The following is a 22,799-nucleotide window of genomic DNA, read 5'->3' on the forward strand; positions in this document are numbered from 1 at the left end:
ATGATCATCTTGTATTAATAGTGGCTACTGAAGCTTGGTCTTCATAACTGGACTTTATCCATGTCTCTTTAAGCAATATTTAACATTTTTAAATATATTTTTTGGTAATACTGCAATCTAACTTACGTAACTTTACTTACTTAACATAATAATTATTATTTTAATTCATTTATTTGTCTTCTTTACTTCACAGCATGGCAAAAAATAGACATTATCTGTTATCAAGAAATTCATATAGGTTTGGAACAAGAGGTGGGTGACTAAATGTAAATTGTTAATTTTAGGGCAAGTAATATTTGTCAAAAAGTAACCACTCCAACAAAACAACTCAACTGACCAAAACTGACAAGAACATCACTGTACTAAGAATCCAATGTGTAGAATTACCTTTATGACAGAAAATTAGACTGCTAGTTATTTTTCCTAAACCCTTCCTGGTTGCTTACATTCGAAAAATAGCTTGTGCTGGAAACAATTTCTGATGGTTTGTTTGGATCTGGCAGCAGAAAGAAAAGAGAACAAGAAATGACAGCACAAACTCACAAATCAACAGTTCTTTCCATATTAGAAATCCGCAGTTTGTCTTTTCTAGAGCCAAGAAAGGGGATTTATCAATTTAATCATGTCAATTCTCGCCAGGCAACCAAGCATATATCTGTACCACACACCAACCTCAGCCTCGCAATAGAAAGTTGATGTTGACTTTTATCAAATAACTGTCAAAGGCCATTACAGCATAGTGCAACTGGAATTACAGGCAGATTGAAGGATACTGGTCAGTTTGCGGCCGTCTGAAGTTTTCTGGGAGATGAGCTTCATACAGCTGTCTTGCCTTGGTGTTGCCCATGCTCTGCACACTCTAAACCGAGAAAGAGAGAAAAACAAAGAGATAGCAGGTGAAAAACAGAAACAACTGGATAATTTCATGATTTATTTAAATGGTGAAACCAAAACTCAGTAAATATCGAGTGTATTAATATCTAGTGTAGTAATATCTCGCAATTCCTGGAGGGCCACTGCTCTGAACAGTTTTGCTCCAGCCCTATTAAACACAGCTGATCCAAATAATCAAGGTACTCAAAAGGGTCATGAACACCTTCATTAGTTGGATCAGGTGTGTTTGTCAGGGTTGGAGCAAAACTGTGCAGAGCTGCGGCCCTCCAGGAGTTTGAGACCTATGATCTAGTGTTATGTCAGTAGACGTATATTGTTTGTATTTTCAGTGAATAAAGGTGGATAGGGAAGATGTTGCATGACTTCCATCTTGCAAACAAGTAGGTAACTTGATGTTAGACACACCAGGTAAGAGTTGAGTGCCATCTTTTGTTATATTTATCCAATAGCTGAGAATAGGGAAGAATATGGTGCAGCACCTAAGGGCCTACTCACACTATGCCATCCGTACCGTGCCCAGGCCCGTTTCCCGGATCGTTTGAGAAGTGTGAGTGCGCTGAATCGGGCTCAAGCACGGTTCACTAGGCCGGCCCTGTCCCGGTTGGAAGAGGTGTGCCTGAGCGCGGATCACTTGGGCTTTGAGTGCAAAACGCGCCAAAGCCCGAAACTGAAAGCGAGACGTGACTTTTAAGGGGCTGTTTCATATGTATTTATTAATAATTCTTACTGTTCAGTGATCGCAAATCACTGAACGCAAAGTGATCTGCCCTAGTTTATTAAAGACGCAAACTCCTCACTGCACGTCAGCTGCGCGCCTTCAGCAGATCTCCTCATTCCTGCAGCACGAGAGCTTTATGATTGTTTATGAGCGCCAAAAGTGGCGGATCTGTCCGGTGAAATATCTGACTGCGTGTCACCGCATCCCTAAGGACTGTTTGGCGAAATATTTGACTGCATATCACTGCATAACAAACGACTGAAACGATATAACTAGAGAAATCTCCACTGTGCTACTGGGTGAGAGCGTATGGCAAGCCGTTTTAGCATTTAAACCTTGTTCTGACTATCTATAAATATATTTAGATATATCTCTAATTATATTTTGATTAGTCATAATTATAATTCGACTAGTCAGATTGGAGATATCTGCAATTATATTATGACTGACAAGTCATATTCCTCCATTGACTTCCATTGAAAAATATTTAAAGATATCTCTAAATAAGTTTTAACTAGTCACAATTGTAATTAGAGATATCTCCAAATGAATTTTGACTAGTCAAAAATCCAATTCAAGATATCTACAACTGTAATTCGACTATTAGTAAATTAATTAGAGATATCTTCAAATATATTTGTTAATATCTCTAAATATGACGAATTAAAGATATCTCCAAATGTATTATGACTAGTAAATACTCAGTTAGAGATATCTCTAATTACAATTGTTACTAGTCAAAATTCATTTGGAGATATCTTTAATTACAATTGTGACTAATCAAAACTCATTTAGAGATATCTGCAAATATTTTTCAATGGAAGTCAATGGAGGAATATGACTAGTCATAATATATTTGCAGATATCTCCAATCTGATTTCGTACAATTGTAATTGCAGATATCTCTAATTGTCATTCTGAGTAGTGGAATTATTATTATGACTAGTCAAAATATAGATAGAGATATCTCTAAATATATTTATGGTGTCAGAACAAAGATTTAAATGCTAAAAAGGCTTGCCATAGAGAGCGCTTCTCACAGAACAGAGCAGCAGCGATGACGTATGCGTGCCGAGGCCCGATATGGTGTGAGCGCGGGCCGTCGGGGGAGATGGGAGGGGGGACAAGCGTGCTTTGGCCCGGTTCGAGGCAACTGTACCTAGTGTGAGTACGCCATAAGTCTTCTTTTATTTTTGTTTCATAGTAGTTTGTAGCAACGCAAGAGGTTACACTTGAACTTTAATTTCTTTCTTTGGTTTGGCGTCACTAGTGTCCCCTTACTCTTACCCCTTACCTCCTCATATTTTTGTTTGATACTTTCTTTTTAAACTTGCTTCTTTTTCTCTATTTTTTTATTATTATTGTAAATATTAATTCTATATATATTTTGGGTATTTTGCATGGTTTACACTTTTTGTAATGAAATCACTTTTGTTGGCATATTCGTTGATGCCTTTTTGCTTCCACCATCACATGGTAAAACTGCCACATCTTAAATGTTATCCCTTTTAGACTAACATCAAAGAGGTGATAACACTAGGAATGACCAAATAAAATGAAATAAATTAATAAGTGTAACAATTCACAAATTCATATTGAATCTTTCAGTACACAACGGTTTGGTATTAAAAACTAAATGATTTGTCACAGCAATAAAAAGGTATATTTGTAAAATAGAAGAGCTTAAAGTGAGTGAAATATAATGTTCTCAGTGCATCTACAGTCAAGCATATGATGGACCAGATCATTGAAATATACTAATGATCATGCTCAGTGTTTTTGCATAGCTGAAAACACTAGCCTTCTTCCAAAAACACTCAGGGCTGCGTTTAACTCATTTTCCAACTGAACTCTGTGCTTTAAAAAACACAGCACACTAAGGGCTTGAACAGACGATCAGCGCCTTGTCATGCTGCTGGCATTCTGAACAACATGGTGCCTTCATTGAAAAGAACTGAACAAATATGCTCACCCAACAAGGAAAAGACAGAGCTTTCTAGATTTACAGCCAGGAATTATTCCCCGTAATACTATTCCTTCATGAGCCCATTTTGCCGGACAGTTATAGCTGGCTGTTCCTAGAACCTCTGTCCCTATAGCCAGAGGGCATTTTCCACTGCAGGTGACATTGTCCTTAGAAAATGTGCACACTGAGTGAAAAACACAGAGTTCCATATGTTAACTTTGCATTTGTTTATAACGACAAAACAATGAATTTAATTTTTTTAAGGAACTGTTTTTGTTTTTTATGCTGCTAAGATGATGGGTCAAGTATAGCTCCTTCATTGATCCAAGCAAAAACTAAATAGCTTTATGACCTCATGCTGCATCCCAATTCGCATACTATCCATTCTAAATAGTATTTGAAAATAAAACTAGTCTGTCCCAAAGCATAGTAAGTTGAAAAGAGTATGCAAAAGGTTCCCTGATGGTTTACTAATTCCATTAAAAATCAAAGTGTAGAACCGTCCATACTCTAACCGCTAATTTTGCCCACAATACATTGTGCGTTGGACGTGAATTTGATTAGAAATACAAAGTTGGGTAAAAAGTGTAAATAAACTACAGACATGGAGGACACACGATACCAACCGTCATGTAGAGAGGCTTAGGTAAAGTTGTTTAAATGACTATTAATTAATATCTAGCCAACTGGAAAATATTTAAATCCCATTTCTCATATTACATTTCATCTGCAACAACGTGAACTTATATCAAGATATGATTAGACGTTAATTTATGAATGCATAAATATCCAAAGACCTGAGGAAATTTCTCTGCATGAAAGACTCGCGAATGTCAGATTATCCTGCTGCTGCTTCTCCTATAAGGTAGGTAATTAAATATGAAAAAATGTGGATAATGAGATGATTGTGTCGAGAGATGATTGACAGAGGATGTAACTAAGCAACATAATGATCTGTTGACGAGGAAGTAGTACGTCCCAAAGCTTGTATACTCTTCTGTTACACAAATGTATATACACTTTTCCTTCACCAAAAAAAAACAAAAAAAAAAACATACTTTTAGGGCGTAGTATCAGCATGTGAATTGGGACACAGCGTTAGTTTTAATGAGGGCTGTGCAATATGAAGATATATATCGCATGGTCAAAATAAAAGTCTATCGTTTCATATTGTTTGATTCATGGCGTCACAAAATACAAAATACTATGTTTATGGTAATACTTTTTCATAATTTATATATGAGTGCTATATTACAAACCGCATGAAACATGAATAACATTAATTTAAAAAGAAAGTAATAATTTCAATCGAATCAATAATTTCTTCTTTATTAATTAAGAAAAATAAATTGCATGAGTACATTTCTTTATACTTAAAAAAATAATAATAAATAAATAAATATATATATTATATATATATATAAATATATATATATATATATATATATATATATATATATATATATATATATATATTATATATATATATATATATATATATATATATATAAATATATATATATATATATATAAATATATATATATATATAAATATATATATATATATAAATATATATATATATATAAATATATATATATATATATATATATATATATATATATATATATATATATATATATATATATATATATATATATATATATATATATATATATATATATATATATATATATATAAAACCAACTGGTCCTACTGCATCCAGCCTGCTCTGAACTGGGATCGAACCGGTAACTCTTTGTATGAGAGTTGCTTTGTATGAGAGTCGCTAGAGCACCTTTTGAGGTCAGAGGAGTGAGGTTTACCTGCATAGCACTTCGCTAGCTGGTCTCTGTTGCATATATTTTTAAATGTAAAAAGACATGGTCCTTTGAATGTGGTTACTATTTATTAATTAATTTTCCTTCAGCTCTGTTTCTATTTCAGAGGTTGCCACAGCAGAATAAACCACCAACTTTTCCGGCATATATTTTACACAGTAGATGCCCCAGTACTAGGAAACACCCTTACACACTAATTCATACTCACACTCATACACTATGGACGATTTAGTTTATTTAATTTACATAAAGTGCATGTCTTTAGACTGTAGGAGAAACAGTAGCACGAACACAGGGAGAACATGCAAACTCCACCCAGAAATGCCAACTGGTCCATATGGGACTCGAACCAGCAACCTTTTTTGCTGTGAGGAGACAGTGCTAATCACTAAGCCACCATGCCATCAACATCACTTTATATACTACAGATTAAATTTAGAGTAAACTCTGAAACTGGTGCATCTTTGTTGTGTTTAAACAGCACAAAACAAATGAACTGAGAAAGCAAATGTATTTATTATGCTGCTTGAACCCCTAAAAAAGCTACAATGATCTCTTCTCAATGTCAAAATCCTGCAATGACCTCTTGAAAAAGAACGACCTCATTCATCCTATGAGGCAGTGGAGTCTGATTGGTTGCTGCTTTAACAATCACCAGGGCAACAGGAGTGACAGCACAAAATATTTAGACCATGATTCATTCCACACATCCCAAATTCCTAACCTCCTAATAAAAAGCAGTGTTAAAATGCATGACCTTTCACCTAAAACAGGCTTAAAAGAACAAGCTCAGCTGCCTGTGCGAGTCCACTGCCCTGATTCCTAATTAACCATGTAATCCTGTACACAACTGTTTCGAACATATACAAACGATGCATATTTGCGTTATCAGTTCAATGTCACGTCCGTCTAAGCCTGTCAGAGACAAATTAATATGAGGATGATGGATCAGACTGAAGGAAGAGTGGATGCTGAAATACAGACAAGTAATTACCCATCAGGAATTAATTATCCATCCAGACGACAATTAATATGCGAAGGGGAGATGCAAGAGTCCCTTTTGATTGCTTAAAAACTCATAAATCTTTCAAGCCACACTGCTCTTTATAGCACAACACAGAGAGAGACACACAGATATGGTCACACACACACACACACACATGTACACCTGCAATAGGAGTGAAGGTTATTTGAGCAATCACTCACTACATCAGATAAACAGATCATATGCCTTCAGGAAGGTTTTATTTTTAATGCTAGTTCAGATTTTTACTTGCCTGACCACAAATATGAAAAAAACATGTTGCTCATTATTTTCTTTAACACTTTAAGGCTTGTACATTTAATAAAACCTCACTTACAATGAGTGGATTTTTTTTTACTTCGTATATCCAGTTAAATGTTGAATAAAGAAATATGCAGTCAGCCAATCACATGGTGGCAACTCAATGGATGCAAACGAGATATTCATGTCAGGATGAGCATGTTGATGTCAGCTCTGAGTACTAACCTTTGCAAAGACTAGTCGACTAATTGACTTTTGGCTTTTTTTTTTCTTTTTTTTTTGGATTGACGTCGACTAGTTGTGCTGCGTAGATCACGTGGTTTGACTTGAACTCCATTGCTGCTTTATACACAAAGGCAGTTCACTGTATTAAACTGCCCTCGAATTATTAACATTTTTGAAATGTTATTTTTCATATGTCAGCGTCAAAGATTCACATGAACTTTGAGTGAACTTTAAATACTCAAAAAAATGCCAGTTAGATCGCTCCATGTAAATACCCTAGAGCAGATGCTAGCCAATCACATTAAAGCAACCCTGAAAAAGTAATGTGATTGGTTGCTTTCCTCTGCAAAGCATAGATGCTGTGACATATTTTGTAAATTAATTTTGAAGCATGCAGAAATCGTGTAGTGCGTAGCCGGTGAAGGTGTGACACTTAATAGTGTCCAATGAACGCGGTGAAGATGTGCAGCAAACGGGCATCTGACTATATATATAGTTGAAGTCAGAATTATTAGGCCCCCTGCTTATTTTTCCCCCAATTTCTGTTTAACAGAGAGAAGATGTTTTTAGCACATTTCTAAACATAACAGTTTTAATAACTCATCTCTAAAAACTGATTTATTTTATCTTTGCCATGTTGACAGTACATAATATTTGACTAGATATTTTTCAAGACAATTCTATACAGCTTAAAGTGACATTTAAAGGCTTAACTAGGTTAATTAGGTTAACTAGGCAGGATAGGGTGATTAGGTGAGTTATTGTATAAAGCAGGTTTGTTCTGTTGACTATCGAATAAAAATAAAGCTTAAAAGGGCTAATCATTTTGACCTTAAAATGACGTTTAAAAAAAATGAAAACTGCTTTTATTCTAGCCGAAATAAAACAAATAAGACTTTCTCCAGAAGAAATAAATATTATCAGACGTATTGCAAATAAAATTCTTGGCTCTGTTTAACATCATTTGGGAAATTAAAAAATAAATAAATAAATTCAAAGGGGGCTAATAATTCTGACTTTATCTGTTTATGGAAAAAGTTATCTGATATGAGCATTGGTACATTATATGACTTTCTTGTCACCATATGCTTTTTGTTGTATTTTTGTCTGTGTATGTGTACATCTCTCCAAAAAAAAGTGTTGTATTAACACTATAAATTATTGAAATATTGTAGTTTACCCCAAAATTCTACATTTCTTTTACAGTTTGCACTGTATTTATTAGTAAAACACTGGCAAACATGATTGCTGCTTTTTACCATCAATTTGATCCTTCTTTACAGTAGCATAGTGAAATGTTTCCACTTGTAACTTGTAATACTCAGCCAATATGTACATTTTCAAAATATGCAGTGCTTGAACTTCTCAACCAATATATTAACCAGCACCGTTGCTTTCAAATATGATAATAAGAACAAATGTTCCTTGAGCAATAATCAACATATTAAATTAATTTCTAATTATGCGACACTGAAGGCTGGAGCAGTGAAGGTAAATATCCATCTATGTCATCACAAGGGTAAATGACTTTCAAATATATTGGGATTGAGGTTTTTTTCACATGTAACGTAAAACAACATGATTATAAAGTTTTGATGAATTGTTTTTTTAAATCATTAAATTTAAAATCATTAAATTTAAATCATCATTGTCATTGCAATTTAGCCTTGGTAATCATAAAAGACTTTCAACAATATACCTTTATAGACTTTTAGGTTGAATAATAGTGTAAGTGATCAACTAATATAAATTGCTGTGAAATAGCATTACTGATCCAATGAAAGTTATGCCATTAACAGGCCCAAACGTCCTGTGCACAGTGAAGTGTTACATGATAACACACATACTTGTATCTGCTCGGGGGTCCATTGGTCTAGGTTGACGGATTTGACGCGTGATATATGCACTCCCAGGTTCCGGTGTATTCCGGCACAGCGGATACAAATAAACACACCAAGATTCCAAGAGGCCCACCGAGGTCCTGCGGGGAAAAACAGAGACAACAGACAGATTTTAGACCTACAGTAAAGCACTTCCCATTATCGGCAAAAGATAACGCCGTCATAACAGGCAGTGAAAAAAACAGCAGTTTAAAGTAAATCTTCAGAGTCACGGTGCTGCCTCAAGCTACGTCGTGTAATTCTGCCTTGCCATGCCATCGAATAAACAGCATTGTGCTGCGATGCTGAAACCCAATATCTAAACGGCGAAATTTTGCAGTTATGATAAAATTCAATCTATGCAGCGGATGAATGCAGCAGGTAGCCCACCTGAATCAAGTCAATAGCCGCAGGTACCTGAATTAAACCCTGAAACTACATTGTGAGACTCCTAATCTCATCAGCCACAGGAAAAAAAAGGGAAAAGAAAAATGTGAATTGTGCTACAAAACAGACTGCATGAGATTATCTTAAGCCCGGTGTGTAATATTCAGCTCTCAGAAGAGACTGTAATAGTATGGGGGCGGATGGTAGCGCTTTGACTGTTGATGCTAACAAAAGGCAGAGACTGAGTTTGTGTATCTTTTAGATAAGTGTACCACAACTAATACCCACAACATTTAAACTCAAGTTTAGACACAGACTTGAACTCCCAAAGGTGTTACCGAGCAGGGTCAGTGTTTGTGGAAAAAAAGTGCATGTAACAGGAAGCAAAATTAAAAATACAAACTTTGTAAATGTTTATTTTTGATGTTAACAACAACTATATTGTTAAAGTGCAATTTGTTATGATAGAGTGATAGATGATCTGTTGTTATAAATAGAAAGGGAAGATATATAGATATATAAACTGTGAAAAACAAAAGGTTAGGGTAACTCAAACCATTTGAGGAAACCGGTTGCAACAAACCATTTAAGTTCAAATCTAATCGTAAGCGAGTACTGTGAACTTAATCCATTTAATTAAACAAGGCAATCTGAGTACAGTAAAACCCAATAAATGAAGAGAACTCAAACCAACGGAGTACTGTAAAACTCAATAAGTTAAGGCAACTTAAACCTTTGAGGAAACCGATTGCTACAAACCACTTGAGTTAAAAAACGAATCTATACAAGTACCATAAACTTACTCCATTTAAGTTGAATTAATGAGGTATTTAATTAACTCATTACCGTTAACACTTACTTCAAAACTCATTTCGAATGAGTAGAATTAACTTTCAGTCAATTTTCAGTTAACTACACTCAATTTATTTAATAAAGTTGACTGTTGGGTTATACAGTGTACACATACACACAGAGTACATAAAGTGCTCAGCACAAATGAGTACACCCCCTTTCAAACATGAATATTTTATCCATTTCTCAGAGAATAGAGCCAATAATTGTTGGTGCATTTAAGTAAAACAGTTTTATTAAACATTTATATCCATTAAAATATGAGTTTGGTCACCAAACATCTTTAGGAATAAAAAAAGAAAATCTAAAGTTTTATAGATTATTTATGTTTCTCTTAATTTTTTCTGTTTATTGAAATAATTGAATATTTTACACCAAAATATTAATTTGGGTGCACTGATTTTTGAAAGGTGACAGTTTTTAGTCAGAAAAGTTTCAGTTTAGGCTTTGGCACTGATTTGTAAATGCACAAATATAGACAATATTCATTTAAAACAGTGCTCTATGAGGGGTTTTTATAACTGGCATCAGATAACCGGTTTTAAGGTTTACTGTGGTTTGGAAAAGTTAGTCTTAAAATCCCTAGAATTCTCTATTATACCGAACATTTAAAAAACAAAATCACATATGCATGCTATGGACCTGAACAGTGACTGGTTTACTTTAAATCCAACAAAAAGTTATTCATTTTATTTACTAGACCTTAAGAGGACTTATTTTAGAGAAGTAATCACAACACCATGACATATATATATATATATATATATATATATATATATATATATATATATATATATATATATATATATATATATATATATATATATATATATATATATATATCATTATTGTACAATATAGAAAAGAATTACTCGAGACTGCATGTTTCCCATATCGCCCAGCCCTACACAAACATAATATTGATTTTACACAACACTTCAATAAACAAGAATTAACAGCCATTTCTTAGACACAATATTTTTTTAAAAGCTGCCACCTACAGGCAGCTGTAATGTCATATTTATTTATTCAAGTCAACTTGCCAAGATGCCAGCACAAAAGCAAATCATTTTTAATCAATTGGATTAAAAAAGTTCACCAAAATAACAAAGCTTTCGTTCTTTTGTCAAATATCTAACGTCATCTAAGATGATCAGCTAGTCAACTACCCTTGCGCATTAGTATCTTTATGATCTGTTCGAGAAACCGAGCACAAGAAGTATTTAGCAGAGAAGTCATGTATGGAAGCAGATGGATTGTGGGATGCTGGAGCGGTCATGACAGCTCTCGGCTGGTTGGTTGGTTCTGGTGAGAGCGCTGTTCCTGACGGGCTATAAATCACAAGGTTTGCTGGGAAATGGATTTCTGTGGTTCACCCGCCCTCTTTGGCTTTATCTACACCTGTCAGCCATCTTAGAACACATGCAATTCCCGGCCTCCGTCTAACACAGCACGGGGCCGTATCCGTGGTAGCAGGAGAGAAGGAGTCTGTATTCTGCCCACAGGATGCCTGGCATGGGTTTTTATGCCCATCATGCAACAGTAAAATAAACCAACTACCCTAGCAGTGCCACCCACACAGCTCCCAAACAGAGGAGTGCTCTCGCACACATACTAGCTACAAGTAAAACCATTAGCATAACAAACAATACCACACACTGTTTCCTCACTTTTAAGCTTGTTCATATTTCATCCTGCATGATTGCTCAGGATATTAATGGCTATCTTGCTGCTGTTCAAAGCTCAGATGACAAAAAAGGACAGGCGACGCGTGAACAGGCTGATAAGATTCCCCCAACGCGCTAGGAAAACTCTGGCGAAAACTGCGGTAATGAGAGAGAGCAGGTCTCCAGTGTCTTATCTCTCACCCGGCCCAAACTACCATCCGGCTGGCTGCACCGGCTCCGTCTGCCACCCTCCCAGATTTATTAGCCCAATAAAAGGCTGCAAGATTGCGTCTCACACTGCTGCACCAGGAGCTGCATAACTCACCCACAATTAAAGAGGGTTAATTTGTCATTGAGTAGAGCCCGGTGCAGTGCCCCTGCGGAGGAACTCGCTCCACACCCTCCCTGCTGGACCCATGCGCTGCGATGGGGACTTGATATGCTGATTTCAGGTTCCCACACCTTCTGACTAATGGATTTCCATAATTGGCCATGACTTCCTGCAAATGCTAGAAGAAAAATGTACTCACTAAGAGCATTTTGAGCTGAATGAGAAGAAATCAAGCAAATTATTATGACTACACAAATGTCCTTGCTTCTTAAGATTATATTAATGTCTATGACTTTTCCATGTACCCTTTCTAAGTTTTTCCGTGTAGGCTTGTATTTTACAGAAGTGTAAAAATACTCAAAAAATGTCTCTGTCAACATTTTCAAACAATTATATTTGATTTACCAAAGTCACACATGAGCCATTTTCACATGTCACATTCATAACGGAGAGGTATTATACATCCATAATAGGGCAGAGTGATAAAATCGGTATTGATATTCATTGAACGAACACCATTGTCAATATCGATAAAAAAAGCTTCGTTATGAAGGCTATAGTTTTATTAAAATGTGGCAGCTGAGCACCTTGGAAGCAATGCAAATTAGCTTAGGATGTAAGTTTGTCATTTCCAATAGAGGCGCACGACTTGCACAACAAGCGTATCGGAGCGACGCGCACATGTTGTGCAAGTGGCACAAGTGACTCATGCGCATTTTTCAGGCGCACCTAGTTGAAAACATTTCAACTTTTCTGAATGCAGCGAGCGCACCGCGAGTCATGCAAGTAGAACTAACCAATCTGCTTAACACTTTGTTTGGAATATACACATTTCAGTAATAACAGCAGACTAACTACTTCAGACAAACACAGCGCGTCTAAACACTGCAGCGCTTTTTACTTTTCTCCATAAACTCGTCAGACGCCAGGGGAGCACGAGCGCAAAGCCTTTTGTAAGTGGCTTGCCACTTAAGGTTAGAATAACAACACATGCGAAAATGAGTGCTGTATAGCAGCAGTGAGGAGTATGGAATGTAGGGATGTCACCAGAGTGGCTTTTTGGTTTCTTTTCTTGTGCATCCCAGCCACTAGCTCCCCATCTGAAAGATCTTTTTAGCATGGGGTTAATGTTGTCATCTAATTTCACAATTTGTAATGTTGCAGTATGTAATGGAATAATGATGGCTGGTTCCTTTACTTGAAAGCTCACATTTAATTATGATAATTTGTTTTGATCAGAGTTTAAGGTTTACTGTATCATTACTATTCACACCTTACAGTTGTTGATCTACCTTTACCATTGCACACATTTTGCATAACAATTTATTTATCAAGTTTAAGAGTTTTTTTTAACATTTATGTTTATTTTATTATAAGGACAACATTTTTTTTTTTGGTTTTAATATTTTAGTTTTTTAATTATTTAAACTATTTCCCTTTGTAATGTTGGTAAATTAAAATAAAGTGATTTAAAAAAAAATCCTAAATGGATTGTAAAAAAAAATTTAAATAATTATTGATATCGAATTATCTGAAACATTATATCATGATTATTTTTTTGCAATATAGCCCAGCCCTAATCCATAAGTTTTTCCCTCATAAATACAAAAATTTTAAATAAAATAAAATCAATCATTTTTGTTTTATAGAGAGCCAACTTTAATGATTTTGGTTAGCATTAATTATTTTGGGTTGTGCGATTTAATTCACAGAATTTCTACAAAGTATGTTGTACACTGTAAACTGTTTACAGATTGATTGTTTTCTGGTCCCATAAATCTGTGGCTAGTAGTTTTAGAAAGTTTATAAAGATGCTTCAATAACATATTCTTTCTCTGTGCATTTATGTTTTATTTTTTACTGCTGTAAAATGATAGCGTGTGCTCCTGACTGACTAAGCATATTATATTTTTACACACAAGTGAAACTTCAAAGAACATATTTAATATATGCAGGGATACAACGACAATGTAGTCATAAATTCCCTGCTACAAAATCAAATCAAAAGTGACTGAAAGAAATGCACAAGAATAAACAGAACTCTGCCTTGGTTGTGATTGCCTCTCAGATGCAGGAGTAGGGGAACATAACCAAAATATCACAATTTATTTCATATGGTAACATTAAATATTACTCGCTCACTCAATTTCTTTCAGCTTAGTCCCTGATTTATCATTGGTCACCACAGAGGCATGAACCACCTATTATTCTAGCATAAGTTTTATATGGTGGATGCCCTTCTTGTCTCAACTCAGCACTAATAGTATGAAGCTCCATTTCTGCCAAGGGTGTAATAATACACAAATGCCACGGTTCAGTTCAGTTTGCTGAGGGGGCATAACATTTGCTGTGGCACCAAATGGGGAAATTATGCCAAGGTTTAAAGTAGGTGGGGGGGCTCCACTTACGGCACATTATATCTTATTAGTGGGCATCTGGCTCCCCTATGAATATTGCTGGGTGGGTGGCAAATATTGACTTACTATGATAGCATTACAGTTTGTACAGTAAGGTGCATTTGAATTGAACACTGCTACAGCTGAATACTGCTTTTGTTTATCCAATTTACATGTATGTCTTTGGACTGTAAAGGAAACCAGAGCACGGAGAGAACATGCAAACTCCACACAGAAATGCCACCCGGTACCTCCTTGCTGTCAGTTGACAGTGCTACCTCTCAGTCACTGTGCCGCCCATATTAAATATTACTATGATGCAGTATTATAGGTTTATAAATATATAGTATAATTTATACCTAATATTATACATTTAGAATATTAAAAATAGTTTAAACTTAAAGTTAACAATAAAAATTTTCAAGCATTGTTGCTTCGCACGAGAAAAAGGGAATGCGCATGCTTCTTAAACAGTCGTGCACATCACATCACCTCTGATCATCCTCTCATTCGAAATTCACCTGCTTTCTTTTGCTCACGTGAACACTATTTTGTTGGTTCTCCATTCTAAGATCACATTTGCATACATATTGGGCCATCTTTAATTTTGAACCCTGCTTTTGAGAGAACTACAATTTAAAAATGATCTTCAATCAGCCTAAGAAGCTAGGGAGAGTGTTTGTCTAACCGGCCACAGTTGAAATCTACCCGCAAACCAATACTCAGATTTTAACACGATTAAGACAATACTCTGATTAAAAGTCTACCATGTAAACAGCAACTTTTGTTTACCTTAATCCAACTACAGCCATAATCGGACTAAACAGTAATCAAATTAAGACATGGGAGAATGATGATTTTAGACACATTATTGAAGTGCAATACAGACACAGACACTATACAGACACTATCATGTAATGTAATATTACCAATCGCCGCATTTTGTGGCAGGATATTCTATACCAGAGGTCTCAAACTCGCGGCCCGCGGGCCATTTGCGGCCCTCAGTGCAATATTTTGTGGCCCGCGCCGACCGCTGTACACTGACAGAATCAGCGGAGCGGGGAGAGAGAGCGCTCCCCGCTCCGCTGATTCTATCCGTACACAGCGATCACTGGCTTTCCCCGCCCGCCGTGCAAACAAAGGGGCGGGGATGCCGGTGACGTCACCACGCACCCCGCCCCTTTGTTAGACGCTGTGACGGGCGGGAAGTGTTAGGAGGGAACTCGCGCCGGCCAGAACCAAGGTAAGCTGTTCCCGCCTCTGCCTGCCACTTAGCTACCTATCTGCAGCCTGCCACCTACCTAGCTACAGCCTGCATCTTATATATATATATTATAGGTAGATACAGACTGGTACAGACTGATGTGACTGTGGGGTGGGGGTGTTTTATTTATACATATATACGCCTTTTTTTTAGGTGAGGGAATGGAAGTTTTGAGTGAGTCTAGACAGGTCTAGACTTAATGATGATCATCTTCAAGCCATACTGAGGGTCTTAACTGCTTCCGCTCTAAAGCCAAATGTGGTTCACATTTGTGAGAAGAAGCGCTGTCAAGTCTCTGGCAGCAAGAAGTAGGCAAAAGATGCCATGTTCAGAAGAACTGTTCATAATCTTCACTCAATGTTCTATTAATGTTCAGGACACTTCATGTTCAGAAGAAATAATTAAAACTGTTAATAATGACATTTGAGGACTTTTTTTTGTGAAATCCCTTATGCGGCCCAGCCTCACCCAGACTTTGCCTCCTGCGGCCCCCAGGTAAATTGAGTTTGACACCCCTGTTCTATACACACATGGCTGTTTAACACTATTCTCTGCACCTACCGAGTCAGTAAAGAACCACAGATAGAAACATTCAAAAAGCAACTCATGTAAACACCTTAATCATATTATTGTCTTATTCAGATTAATGCAAGATTGCTGATGCCCATTTAAACATGGAATAAACTGTCGTTGACAGTTAACTTTCTATGCAGACAGAGAACACCCATGCTAGTTTGCATGTGTCTGTAGTCCTTTACAGTTCAAGTAGATCTTTTCTGAACAAGATGCAGAAAATTCTGACTTTAAGTCGGCTTTTGCTGCTACTGGTTTGTTTACATCTTTTTGCAGTGCAACATCCTTAAAAGAAAAACAAAAGAAAAAGCCATTTGTGATGATGCATTAGTTGAATTAATGCAAGCTACTGTCACTGTCCAAACATCAGACACTGTAAACATAATGTGTCAAGACATAATTGCTCTCATTATAATCAGCAGAGCCGGAAGCGCCTGTAATTTGCAGCATAGACTGTGGCTTTAACATAAACAGTAAAGCAAGCTTCCACATTTCTGCCATGCATGGTATATATTAGGGCTGCACAATATATCAGCATAAATATCGCAATGTGTGAGTCTGCAATAGTCACATCACAGGGATCTATAATGTAGTCAGGATTAAAGTTAATTAGACATTACAGTTAACAACATAGTAGAGTCTTAAAGATGTATTATTTGTGTGTGTTTGTAACAAGCATTTCAAGCAAATTTAAGCAATTTGGGCACAATAAATTAAATCGTTGTGGCTTAAAGACTAAGTGTACCTTAAATAATTATTTAATCAATAAAAATGATGCAGTGTTGTTGTTGTTGTTGTTATTGTTTATACTGTATATAGTGATCATTTAATTTCTGTTTCTGCATACTGTTTGATGCCCCAGAAACAAAAAAACATAGATTGTCTATATGAATCTTTTTCTCTGATGTTTAAAACTTTGCTTGTCATTTAAAAAATTTACCTATATTTTATGCAAATATGCTTCCCTATATCAATCAGTCCCAATCTGATGTAAAATTTGGAGTTCTTTAAAGGGTCATGACACCCTCCACTTTCGGTTCAGGTCTACCTAGATTTTTTTTTAAAAGACGCATCATAATGGGCGTGAAGCTCCGCGAGCAAAGGGCAGGGGTGGGCGTGGCCAGCAGGGGAGAAGGAGCGGATCAAAAAACTGTTGTCAGTTAGCTCACAAAATGACACAAACCGTGATGAAACACATGATTTTATAGTTTACAAAGTTAGAATGCAAAGAAATAAACAGTAATTGAATGCCCTTCCACATTTGTTATTCGTAATTTCATATACAGATAACCACAATTTATATCATTATAAAGTTAATCGTTTTCATATAAGCACTATAAATGAGGACTTTTCCCTCAATCCCCTGCTCTGAATCATAGGACCGAATGCAGACTCAGTGCAGCAGGTCTCTTGCCCCGTCTATTTTAACCATTAGCCCTGTTGGTAATCTACAGAATTTAGGCAAACACAGCAGCATGGCGATGTGTCTAAATGTGAACGATTGCCTGATAAAAGACAACGTCCGCCATTCTCCAATTCTCGTACTGCTCTTCTGACAAAAATGCTTGCAGCACACAAACAGCTTTGCTGTATCGGCCCTGACAGAGTCATGGGAGAAACATGCAACAGACCCCTTGGATCATGGAAACAGACACATACGACCCTTCATGAACAGCTAAATACTGTGTGCCGTGGGTCCGTGTCTCACAGCTTGGCATTGGCAGGTCTGTCTTGCCTCCGGAAAGCATGTGCAGTCATGAATAATTAAGGAGGATCTTCTCATAGGATAAGAAAACTCTGCTATGAATAATGAGAAATCAACGTGTCATCTTTGCACTTGCAATTTTGCTTCACAACGCCGATTTTGATCCCGCCCCAAAAATCTTTTTAAACCCGAAAGCTGAAATTAACTCACAAAATCTTAAAATTAGGCAGTTTTCCCCACAGTTAAACCTGACAAGTGCTAACATTGTCTTAACTGATGCTCAACAGTGTTCAACACACACAAATCTTTTAAAATCTCAAAAAAGTACTCAAGGGTTTCTTGAACCTTTAAAAAGTTATTCAAGTCATCTGGTCAAATTGCATTTATTGCATTTATATCACTATATATGTCACAGTAATATTCTGGGCAAAAAAATGGTAAAAACGAAAGCGGTAACAGCGTTTGCAAAAAATCTGGAGCTCTTGAAAGCAACAGGACTGTGGGTAAATGAGCATTGCTTTTTTATATATATTTCAAAAAGAAACTCTCGCACTAGTTGCGTTTCCAGGCACGTTTTTTTTGCGCAAGGAAACTGGAGCTTTTAAGCACTCGTGAGCATCACATCAGCTGTGCCTCACTCACCACGTCAGTGAGCGAGGATCGCCTGTGTCTTCCCATGCGCCTTATCATCCTCTCATTCGGCATTTACCTGCTTTCTTTTGCTAGTGCTAACAAAATGCTTCTCAATTCTAAGAGCAACGGTCAACAAACGGTCTTAAACTAAAATTCAAATCTTTAGGGACGAGGCAGCACTGGCAATTTAAAAATTACTTTTAACCAGCCAAAGTAGCTAGTGGGGGTGTCTGTCTAACCCGCCACATCTGAAATCTACCCACATTCGGTGGGTTGGCGGGTATTAATGTCAATATTTGTGTGTATTTTTATAATTTATAAATATACAAATCAAAATATAGCAATGTCAGTTTTTTTTCCAAAATCATGGAACCCTAGTATATATATATATAAAGTCGACTGTCAAGCCATGCAGCTTTACTGAGATGGATGTTAATGCTAGGTGTAAACCAGACCTCTGATAACCAGCCAAGAGCAGAGGTCAGATAACTAACTCCAGACAGACATGTCTACATAAACAGGACGTGCTGTGATTGACGGAAACTAGCAGAGGTCGCAAAGGTTCATGACTGATATGACCCTGCCTAAATTCTTCCTTAGTACAAGGATGGATCATGTCAGCCTCTAGTGTCCAAAAAGGAGAATTTCAGCTTTTCCCAATGCGAGATGTCAGAGTGATCTTTCTACTTCCCCTCATTTTCCTCTTTCCCAGTCCATTCATTATCTCCACAGCTGGTCTAGCAGATGTAGTGCGGTGTGGGCTGGTCACTCCGTCACCCAACACTGGCTAATAATTCACCATTCACCTCTACGAAATAGGAATTGGATGCTGTAAACATGTCCACGCTAGATGGATGTGAAAGAGGAAGTGCTGCAGAAAAATTTGAGGGAAAGTCTGAGGGACGCTATATTTAGACCTGAGGAGAACATGCAAAGGATGCTTTCAGCAGCTGGCTAGTGAGATAACACATTTTTTGGGAGAGCCAACCAGGAGTGCCCTGAGTGTGTGAGGCGGCCTTTCCCTGAAAACTCAATTAAAAGGCAGGCCAAATAAATTATTCAGTGTCTAAACATCCAGAGCAGGGCTCTCTGGGACTTTAGGTATAGAAGGAGAATTTACAGTCGCCTCTGTGGTTTCCAGGTCTCACTGAAGTCCACAGATTTACAAGTCTGTATAGCGGATTTGAATGTGAAGAATGGACATAAACAATAAGAGACAGGCGATGTAAGACCTGACAACCACACACACACACACACACACACACACACACACACACACACACACACACACACACACACACACACACACTCTTTTCCCCTCAAACATGTCATCTGTGCCTTTGTAGCACCTGTCCTGCCGAAAATTGAGTGGCCGCATCGTTTTGTCAATGTCACCTCAAGGCTACAAGAGAGCGTTTGTCAAAATAAACAATAGTCCCTTCTGCCCTCCATCTTTCACTTGTGGGGGCACGAGTAACCATCGCAACGAAAGCCCCTCTCTCTCTCTTTTCACTTCCTTCCTAATCCCCTCCATCAGCTCTGCCAAAGAGGGAGGAGAGAGAGGACAGAGGGAGGAAGAAAGAGAAAACAGGAGAAGAGAGAAGCACTATACTTTACCCAAAAACCTCAAAGAACTGGAGGACCCTCCAGCTATGCTCGGGTAACACTTCAAAAGGCTGGTGCTGATTGTACCAGTCTGGTCCAGGAACAGGAGCCAGTTGTCATATTTCAAGACTCTGTAAGGTAGCAGTGCACACCGGATTGCTTTGAACAGCTGAACAGGACACAAACCAAACAAATATCAAGGCATGGATGTGTTAGCAGGGGGTTTTCAGCTGACTGTGTCTGTGTTTTAGATACATAACGATGCTCATTACAGTGAGAGAAATATATATATATATTTGTATGTTTGTGTCCTGTTCAGCTGTTATATATATATATATATATATATATATTGCGTGTGTTTTTAAATAATGGAAATAAAACTTCTAAAAATAATCATAAATAATATTATTTTGTAATAATATTAGAATATTAAAAAAATGTTTGTTATTGGCCACAATTTAAGTTTCACTTTTTGTTTTATCTCCCTTTATTCTCCCTTTACTACGGCTTAGTTCCTGTTTTTAATAGTTTTAATTAATTATAAAATATTTTTTTATAAATTTTGTAGTATCTAAACTTGACACTTTCAGTTATTAAATTTGAGGTTCTAGCCTGTAGCACTGAATTAACGAAGACATAAGAAAAGATGACTTGCAGAAAATAATAACAAATGAGAGTCCTGCAGATGTATTTATAATGTAGGCTACATAGGAGCGCACGTAGTCGACACATGCAAATGTGAGTGCGGAAAAAGTGCAAAGCCGTGCACACAAAGCGATTTAATAATCTTCAAAACTGTCAGCGGCTTTGTCACTATAGGACTACACAATATCATTTTTATATACACAGTAGTCTAGGTAAGTCTACAATTACATCCCTGAAAGACATCCCGAAGGAAGCATTAATGACAATGGGAGACACCCCTCCCCACCCACCTCAGAAATCGCCCCATTAAGCTCAGAAAAAAAACAAATATGTACAATCTAAAATAATCACATCCCTGTAAAATCGCACTGTCCAGCTCTGCTCTGGTTTCACTTTCGGGAGACAGAAAGCCCTGTGCTATGAAACCCATTCATTTCAATGGCTTTTGTAGTGCAAGGGCGGTTTGTTTCTATGCCGTTAATGGTGCAATATTCAGCTCTGTGGATATATTGCTTATGTAGACTTACCCATCCAAGTATGAACCACACATGCTCACTGGAAAAGCAATGTTCACTTAAATAACAGGCTAACTTGATATTTCTATGTAGTTTATAACTTGTTCCCGCTGCTTGGAATAGTAATATGTTTTCATGGCATTCCTGGTAAACGGACACCTCTCAACTTGTTCACTGTTACGTCAATAAAAAGTGGTTATTAATCCTCTTGTTGAGTTTGACGTCACGTGAAGCGACTTCCGTGATCATGCTCTCTATCAAACTGTATGGGGAAGCTCATCAAACGGTTATAATAAACATTCATAAAGTGATGTAATACTTTTGAAAATCACCATTGTGATATATATACCCATGCCTAATATCAGATGGCCAGAAAGTGATTTTTTTTAATTGTTAAAAGCATTGGTGTCTGCGATGCAGTCCAGAGACTGTCGCGTACACCATGATTATATTTAATATTCACTTTAATGTGGATATGATTAAAAAAATCATCAGAAACTAGTATTTTTTCAGTTCAAATGAGTAGCGGCTTGGACCCAGAAACAGTATTTCATACGACTTAAGCAGATTGGCTTGTGATTTCTTTAATCTGTATAATTTTTAATTATTGATCTTAAATTTAAAAAAGTCCTTCAAAACTACATTATATAATTTAATTTAAAAAAAATTAAAATAATGCAAGAAATCTTTGGTTTTTGACATATGCATAAAGATTTTTTTTTGTTTCAGCCCAGAATTTTTTATTTCAGTTCATCCCTAAAAAAATTACAATGAACATGTTGTATTTGTTCAAGTATTTCTGTTTCAAATAAATACTGTTACTAATAACTTTCTATTTATCAAGGACAACAGAGGACAAAAAGTAAAACATTAGTATTTACAAAAATTAAGTAAGGAGATACACAAATTTTTATTTTTTGTCATTATTACAAATTTTTACAACAAACAAGCAAATATTTTAATACAATTATATCCACGTTCATGTTTTACTGTCACGTTTAAAAAAAAAAAAAAAAAGAAAACGTTCAAATAAAAAAATGCTAAATTTCGCTATTCATAATCCCTAATGATAACTCCTGTATAGTTGTCCCACAACATTCCCTGTCAGAAAAGTCTAGTGACCAGAAATTCGCTTTTTACAGTGTCTGGCATAATGTTAATGTTATTGTCTTGTGTTTACATAGATGAATATGGCCACTGTGTAAATGCACAGTACAGTTATGAGCTTATTACCACATTATATCATTATGATAGCATGATATCACTGCTGTCAGTGAGTTTCTGAAGATTAACACCAAAAAATGACGCAACTGGAATAACTACAGCAGTCGTGATCGTCAATCTCATATGGAACAAGAGCTTGCGATGACATGTGATACCATATGCGGGTGTTGTAGTAGTGTTTCATTTCTTAGG

The 22,799-nt window shown here is 36.5% G+C and overlaps 1 protein-coding gene across 6 annotated transcripts in view; it reads right to left on the reverse strand.

Moving 5' to 3' along the window:
* Positions 1-22,799, reverse strand: part of smap1 (small ArfGAP 1) — a 216,832-nt gene that overhangs the window by 155,182 nt on the left and 38,851 nt on the right. For all 6 annotated transcript variants that reach the window (XR_015505440.1, XR_015505439.1, XM_087278566.1 and 3 more), the window contains 2 exon segments: positions 8,775-8,908; positions 774-859 (listed from right to left, as the gene is read on the reverse strand). Coding sequence is in view for 4 of the 6 variants with exons in the window: in XM_087278566.1 (XP_087134692.1) it covers positions 774-859; positions 8,775-8,908 (220 nt within the window). In the remaining 2 variants the exon portion in view is untranslated.

The sequence above is a fragment of the Danio rerio genome, chromosome 13 (assembly GCF_052040795.2).
Source record: "Danio rerio strain M-AB ecotype USA chromosome 13, GRCz13ab, whole genome shotgun sequence".
Classification (NCBI taxonomy): domain Eukaryota; kingdom Metazoa; phylum Chordata; class Actinopteri; order Cypriniformes; family Danionidae; genus Danio; species Danio rerio.